The following is an 8,281-nucleotide window of genomic DNA, read 5'->3' as shown; positions in this document are numbered from 1 at the left end:
AAAAACCCTTCCCATTCTGCTACAGCTGTACCGGTTCCTCACTCCTCCCTCTCACTCTCCTCAGCTTGCCTGCACATTGCTTACTCATTTGCCAGTCAGGCCACTCTGCTTGGTGTGTTTTACAATCTTCAAGAGTTACTTGAAGGTTACTGCTTTTGCAAAGGCAGCAGCAAAAAGTTGGTTCTCCGACAAGCCTCTAGGCCTTGAGATATCTTTCAGGCATGTAGGGTTACTTGAAAAGGGAGGGGCATAGGGAAAAACAGGGACACCCCAGGAACACTGGAACATCTGGGCCAGCTGCAAGCATGCAGGAAGGGGTGAGGGGAAAATCTCCCCATACTTTCAGTACAAACATATGGACTCGGGACACCATGTCCTGCCACAGGCAGCAGCAAGCAGAAGGGAGTGGGGGGGGGGTGGGGCGGAGAGGTCTCAACTCTCTTCACTTGTGTCAGGAAGTATGGAGGGTGGTGTTTCCCCCATCCCTATGCTGCTGTCTGGGAGGCTCAGGCTCTGGTATAGCCCAGAAGAGTGTCCCCAGCTCCATGCTTAGGTGCGGGCTGTGAGAAGGATTTCCCCTTCCTGCCCCAGTTTGTTTCCATGGGAAATCCCTGAGGATACTGGGGGATGACCTCTTAGTACAGTCATCTAATTCTTTTGCTGGTGCTGCAGACCAGTGAGAGCTCCAGCTGGTCATCAGCAGTGCAAACTGTTATTCCTTCTACCCTCCACCTCATAGTCTGCCCTATTCCTGCATAGCCATACACATGGTACAACATCTTCATTGCTTATGGAAAGCAATGATGCAATTAGAATAATCTCTAGAGCCACCTTCAAGTCCATCTTCTTCATGGCTGGCTTGCAGGTGGACATGGGGAACTTGGTAACCCATTTCATGAGCACTGGTCATGCTTGGTGACACATATGGAGATCATTGAGGGGCCTAGAGATGTTCAGATAGGTCCTAAAAAGGTTACCCTGGACTTGCAGGGGAATGCAACCTGAAAGAATGTTCAAAGAGTATGTTGTTGGGTGGCACACTCTGTTGGGAAATATTATGAAGCTCAGGGTGTTCAAAGCGAGGGCATCCAATAAACTGAGTCAGTGGACTAGACACCAGCTGTGGAGGTAATCTAGGTTTCCAGAGCTATGCCCAGGCCACTGCAGGGCTTCCTCATCTGCTTCTTAGAAATATGGGAAATAAACCCCTGCAAACCTATTAGCACAGGAAACCAAACACCCTTGAGATCAAATAATAGTTGTAACCACTAATATAGAATATGCTGCTTGTTAGAAAGGGGTATGGAATACACAAACTGTGAGTCAACAAACTTTTTGATTCAAAGAATAGACATAAAATATTTTTAAATAGCCTTTATTTTGTATACATTGTTTTATGATCATTAGTCTTTCTCATGATTTTTCAAGAACCTGACCCCTTGAACTCTGTAGGGCAGAAACAGTGAATGACAGAAAAGTCCTTCATGGGAAATCAAAATCCCCATCAGTGCCTGAAATGTCTAAATAATGGCTGATAAAAGTAAAATGTTTTGTGGAAAGTCTAGTATTGAGTTCTTTTGGATACAAGACAGACAGATTTTGTTAACTGCAGGCCTCAGAAAAAGGACATGGATAACTAGGTGACATACTGATGGATACTGGGCTGCACTCGTACCAGTGTTGCCAGCTGATCCATGGAAGTGATTATTCTCTCTATTCAGCATTGGTTAGGCCACATCTGGAGCACTGTGTTCAGTTTTGGGGCCCCCACTATAGAACGGATGTGGACAAATTGGGAAGAATCCAGCAGAGGGCAACAAAAATGGTGAGGGGTATGGGGCACATGACTTATGAGGAGAGGCTGAGGGAACCGGGCTTATTTCATTTAAAGAAAAGGAGACAGAGAGGGGATTTAATAGCAGCTTTCAACTACCTGAAGTGGGGTTTGAAAGAGAATAGAGCTAAACTATTCTTAGTGGTGGCAGATGACAGAACAAGTAGCAACTGTCTCAAGTTCCAGCAATGGAAGTTTAGGGTAGATATTAGGGAAAATTTTCCCACCAGAAGGGTAGATTTAATAGATATCATAGACATTAGGGTTGGAAGGGACCTTGCGAGATCATCTGGTCCAACTTCCTGCCCAAGGGCAGGAAGTCAGCTGGGGTCAGACGACCCCAGCAAGATAATCATCCAAACGCATCTTGAATGTATCCTGACTAGGTGCTTGAACCACTTCTGAGGGGAATCTATCCCTGACTCTGGAGACTTGGACGGTAAAGAAATTCTTCCTTATGTCCAGTCTAAAATTGGCTTCCAACAGTTTGTGAACGTTGGACCTTTGTTTCCTTGGGGTTGCCCTGGTGAACAGACATTCTCCCAGGTCCTGATGCACACCCCTGATATACTTATAGGCTGCCACCAAGTCTCCCCTGAGACTATGCCTTTTCAAGCTGAAGAGTACTGTGCCTCTCACCCTCTCCTCATATGGCCTGCTCTCTTGACCACTTATGATGTGCATAGCCATCTTCTGGACTCTCTTGGGCTTCTTCACATCCTTTCTAAAGCGTGGATCCCAGAGCTGGATGCAGTACTCCAGCGGTGGCCTCACCAAATCTGAATAAAATGGGAGAATGACATCTTGGGTCTTGTTTGAGATGCATCAGTAGATGCAAGCCAGAGTTTTATTTGCTTTGCCAGCTGCAGCATTACATTGGTGGCTTATATTTATCTTTTGGTCAATCATGACTCCCAAGTCTCTTTCAGATGTAGTTCTAGTGAGTGAAGCACTGCTGAGCCTATAGGTATAATGTGGGTTTTCTCCCGAGGTGGAATACCTTGCATTTCTCTATGTTGAAGGTCATCAGGTTTGTATCTGCCCAACTTACGAACCTATCCAAGTCAGCCTGGATCCCCAGCCTATCCTCCAGTGTACCTGCACTTCCCCACAGTTTGGTTTCAAAATACTGGAACAGGTTACCCAGAGAAATGATGGGCTTTCCATCCTTGGAACTTTTTAAGACCCAGCTAGATAAAGCTTTAGCTGGGATGATCTAGTTGGGGATGGCCCTGCTTTGAGCAGGGGGTTGGACTACATGATCTCCTGAGGTCCTTTCCAACCCTAATTTTCTATGACTCTATGATTCTATGCTGCTAATCTGAGGGTGGCTGTGAAAGAGTTAACGATGAAGTTCATCTCTCCTGTCTGCTGTCTGAGAGGGAAAATGTTAGCTTCTTTCAGCATAACCTCTCCAAGCTTCTATTCCAGCCAAGAAAAATCAGCTCCCCTGCTTAAGATATATGCCACAATTTGGAACGGTTGCTTTTTGGGTTAAAAAAGTACACATAGTGTGTGAGTAACTATGGTAATCAAATCTTATTGGTAATGTAAAGTTCATGTAGTATAATGTGCTGAGAAACAAAGATTCCCAGGATATAATGGCATGCAAGATATTGAAACAGCTACGGACATCATTTTATGACTTTGTTGGGTACATGAGCTGTGATTTATAATACAAACATTTTAGGATCACAGCATCATCATGTGCAATACTATGTAAAACAGTGACGTTGCCCAACTAACATAAATATATCTTTATACAACTATCACCACAGAGAGAAGATATTTGTTTTATATCTCTTCTGTTAAACACAACATATTTTTTCAATGCTGTATTATGACAATCAGAACTATTACCTCAATATTTATAAGAAAAATAGTACCTGCATTTACATACACTGAAGAATAACTTTCTGGCTTATTGTTCTCCACAGGGCATTCTTCACCTCCTTGTTCCTCAGGCTGTAGATCAGGGGATTCAGCATGGGGATTACCATGGTGTAGAACACAGACACCACTTTGTCCTGGTCTGCCAAGTCACTGGAGCTGGGTCGCAGATACATAAAGAAGAGTGTCCCATATAATATGGCAACAGCAGTCAGGTGTGAGGCACAGGTGTTGAAAGCTTTGCATTTGCCTTCAGCAGACTTGATCCTCAGGATGGCAAAGATAATATAAAGGTAGGAGATGAGGATGATCATAATGGTGGTTAAGGTTGCTAGAGCAGCAAAGATGAAATGCACCAGTTCATCAAGGCGAATGTCAGAGCATGAAATTTTTTGGAGTGGGGGGATGTCACAGAAAAAATGGTCAAGGACATTGGAGTGGCAGAAAGAGAGGCTGAAGAGAGAACTGGTATGGGTGATTGCATTGACAAAGGCACAGATGTAAGAGATGACTATCAGCTGGATGCAGACTTTCTTGGACATGATGAGGTGATAAAGCAAGGAGTTGCATATGGCTATAAAACGGTCATATGCCATTGCAGCCAGGAGGCAAAGCTCAGTATTAGCACAGAGAGAGAGAAAAAAAAACTGAACCATGCAACCAGTAAAAGAAATGTTTTTATTCTCTCCTAAGGAAATGACCAGGGCTTTGGGGGCAATAACGGTGGAGTAGATGACATCTAAGAGAGACAAGTTGCTGAGGAAAAAGTACATGGAGGTGTGTAACTGGGGGTTGACCTTTATCAGTGCTATCATCCCGAGATTCCCTATCAGGGTACAGAGGTAAATGAAGAAGAACAGCATGAAAATGATAACTTGCAATTTTGGGTTGTCTATAATACCCCGGAGGATAAAGCTAGTCACCCTGGTGAAATTTGCAGAAGCCATTTGTTCCACAGATGCTGTCTGCTGCTGCTGAAGAAGTCAGTGCTGGGGTGAAAGCAGCAGATACCACAGGAATGTCTCTAACTGTTCACTGATGTACAGGAAAGATGTTTAGTATCTATGGGTTAAGAAAAGTGATGTGTAAGAAGAGTTACAGACGAATATAAAGTGCAACATGTTAGAATTGTTTCCCTTTCTAGGTAAACACTTTAAGAGTTTCAGAACTTTCAGAGAAAAATCAAAATCCATAATATTTTAGTCAAATTCTGAATTATTTTCACTGAAATATGATTTTTTTAAATGGTGCCACACTGTGCCTTGGGGGAAAAAAATAATCTTACAAGTACGTCTAAATGAATCATAGCATGGAAAATGCCAGGCAGTGTGGCAGCATTTCCCAAATAAAATGTACAGTTTTATTAGGTTGCCAAAAAAGTTGAACTTTTCCATGTAAGATTTCAATGAAAATAATTTTTTCTCATTATTTTTTTCAGTTTTTTCACAGCTAAATTTGGAGCATGCAAAGCACTAGTAATACCTCATCAAGAAAATGCTGTACAACCCTGATCACTCCTGCTAAAAAAAATATGAAACTAAACTGGGACACAAAGAAAATGAGGTAACTTGTTTGATCAAGAGAATGGGGAGGTTTTCTTATGAAAGGTGACCAGAAGAGCTAGGCTTGTTTAACTTACCAAAATGGTTCTGGAGCTGATCTCCAAAAGAAGTTCATTGAGCTTTTCAAAGGTGATGAGGGAAGTCAGATGCATGTTCCTTTGAAATTTTATGGGACTTGGTCACTGGTTTATCAGTAGTTTTAATATCTCTTCCATTCTTCCTTTGTCGGAAAGCCCATGAACTTCAAATTTTTAAATCTATTTACCATCTTAACACCTCTTAATAAATTATTGTCAGGCAAAACTGAGAAATCTAATTGGCCAAAATCCTGTAAGTGGTCTTTGGCACAATGAAAAGTTGAACCTAGACCTCTGAATCATTCAGGCATCGGCATCACATCACCCATCAACATTTAATTTTGTAAAAGAAAACCTTATGATGGAATTGGATGTTTTGAAACCTTTGACCCAATGCCACTAAATTCAGAACACTATCTCTTCCTTGGACACACACAAGGCTTAATTATAATTGTTGGGCTTGTGGATTTGTGGAACACTCCCCCCTCCCCCCCTCCCCCCTTGCAACATAAATAAAAAACAGCAGTTGAATCGAGAGTATGATTTAGGGTGCTGTTACAGGTTACGTTTGAAACATTTTAAATCTGTGAAATGCAATGCATCATAAAGATAGAACAGTTTCAGAGCAGTCACGGTTGAAGACTCAATGCCATCTCAGACCTCCACAACTGTGACTTGCCACTAGAGGGCCTGACAACCAGGGGCACAAATAGAAGCTAGGACGCTCCTTGCTTTGGGTGGGAGAAGATGGGGGAGGATAACATGTGTAGCTTGGAGGTAGAGAAATCATGTGGCTTCTCTCACGCTGCAGCCAGCAGGAGCCAGAAGGAGCCAGTCAGAGCTGTGGGTAGGAGGCGGAAAATCTTGCAAAAAGAAGAGTGTTTGAAGTGAATGGGCAAGGGAGAGAAGGAGAGAAAAGGAACGAAAAAAGAATACAAATAAAAATAAAGGACCACAATTTTCCATTCATTTCACTGAATTGGGATTGGTTGGATTAGTACTCACATCAAGCAATGCTGAGACCCAATGAGCTTGATGCGTGCCACACCAGGGAAAAAGGTTAGCACTCACACCAGGTCAGAGCTACACGCAACTCACACCGGGGGCAAAGCTGAGATCCAAGGGACTCACTGCATGGGTTAGCTAAAGGGAGTGCGTGGGTTGGAGGAAAGGAGTGGGAAAAGCTGGGAACAGTACATCCTGGGATTCTAGAGGAATTAAAATAGAACATTTTATCTCCTCGAAGCAGACAACAATACTCTGAAATGACTTGGGAAAAATGGATCAAAGATAAACCTCATTTGACCTGGCATAACTTTAAAATATGGGTTAACAACCTGGTAATGAGTGAATGCTCCCATGTTAAGTGTCTTTATGGCAGTTTAAAGTAACCTATAACACCACCCCTTATGTATACTATAGCCATGATTTTATAATGCACAAAAACCTGTACTGGCACACATGAGAATAGACTTCATTGGAGATCTGGAGAGGAAGTAGAACATTTTAGAATGCCAGTCTACACTATAGCTAATCACTCATACTTCTATTTTCAATATATGTAGCTTTTACATAAGTACTCATTGGTACTCCTCAGAATTCTGGAGACATCAATATCATTTCCAACGTTAATGTGGCATTTTGAAGGGAAGAAATTGGAAAGCAAAAATATACTGCTCAGCCAGCTGGGTTTTTTACTTTAGTGAATCTAGATTCCTCCAGAAATTACTACTATAAATTAGAATTATGTCCAGCTGCCTGAGAGAGAGAAAGAGAGAATATCTATCATACATCATCATTTGAAGCCTACCTGCAGGAAGGAATTATGTGGCATTTTGAACCAGAAGAGGCTTACATATGGAGGGTGATAGGTTTGTTTATATATTGGTTTAATTAGCATTTTGGGGTAGAATCCCTAGACACCTCAGAATCTGAACAACATACCAGGTCCAAACAGGTTCATAAAAACATTGTTCATAGTTCCTGGGGATAAAGAGACACAAAAAAATCACCTCTAAACATTTGTAAATGTCATGATTTTGAAACTTTTTTTTTTTCATTTTAAAGCGACTTGTTCCTTATTTTTCAGCCAACAATCTGTACAATGTGTAAACATTTAACTCTGCCAAGCATTTACAAAGAGTGATATGATCTGGAAAACAGAAGATGATTAGGAGATGATTTTTTTTCAGTTCACTAAATTCTATAACCATGTGGCTAAACTTTATCATTGTTTGTGGCACTGGAAATATAAAATCCCAATCCCTCCTAATTTTCAAAAGAAATGAAGAGCTGTACTGCATTGGGGTTGAAGGCTGGGATTTTAAAAAGAAAACCCTTGAAAACTCCTGTCCAAAGGGCTCTCCTAGGAGTCGGTAGTCCAGACTCCTTGATTAAATTTTAGGTGGTCAATCACCATAGACTGTGGTCCATTTGATTAATCCCATGTTTTTGTTTTATAGTGAAGCTTGGGGTACATTAAGTACATTTAAAAATTCAATGTATGCATTACTATGAAGTATACTAATCCATCTTTTCCTCTGTGAGGGAATAACCCATTCCCTAAGTACATTTTAAGTTTGCAGGGCCAAATTCCAAATAGTCCTAAATGAAAGAAAAGCACATAGTTCATTTTATTTTTGCTCACTTAATGAAAAAGAGTGCAAGTGAGATGTCATTCCCACTGAACTATGATTATAGATAACTAAATAGCAATCTAATGCCAATCATATTTGAATACTAATGATACATTCTGTACCTTAGTGCATGGAGGGAAGTGTAGCAGTCTGCGTGATATTCTCTTCCCTTCCTGGTCATCTAAGTGTTCTGCTTTGATTGCCTCCTTGGCATTTTTGGTCATCTAAGAGTCAAAAATGCCACATACACACACAGGATTTCTGGATGCATAGCCTGCCTAC

At 41.5% G+C, this 8,281-nt stretch overlaps 1 protein-coding gene across 1 annotated transcript; it reads right to left on the bottom strand.

Annotated features, from left to right (window-relative positions):
* Positions 1–3,726: 3,726 nt before the first annotated feature.
* Positions 3,727–7,341, bottom strand: LOC102378903 (olfactory receptor 1009-like). The gene is made up of 2 exons (XM_025192293.1): positions 7,319–7,341; positions 3,727–4,639 (listed from the first exon to the last, which is right to left on the bottom strand). Exons 1-2 carry the CDS (start codon positions 7,339–7,341, stop codon positions 3,727–3,729), a joined length of 936 nt encoding a protein of 311 aa, XP_025048078.1.
* Positions 7,342–8,281: the final 940 nt, after the last annotated feature.

The sequence above is a fragment of the Alligator sinensis genome, unplaced genomic scaffold (genome assembly GCF_000455745.1).
Source record: "Alligator sinensis unplaced genomic scaffold, ASM45574v1 scaffold287_1, whole genome shotgun sequence".
NCBI lineage: Eukaryota > Metazoa > Chordata > Crocodylia > Alligatoridae > Alligator > Alligator sinensis.
Note: the sequence above shows the minus strand (reverse complement) of the source record. Positions and strands in the feature narration are given on the sequence as shown.

Coding starts and splice junctions, on each gene's coding strand:
- LOC102378903 (XM_025192293.1), bottom strand. CDS start 7,341: ATGAACAATGTTTTTATGAACCT. Junction 4,640..7,318: donor AACAATGTTTTTATGAACCT/GTTTGGACCTGG, acceptor CAGGGTGACTAG/CTTTATCCTCCGGGGTATTA.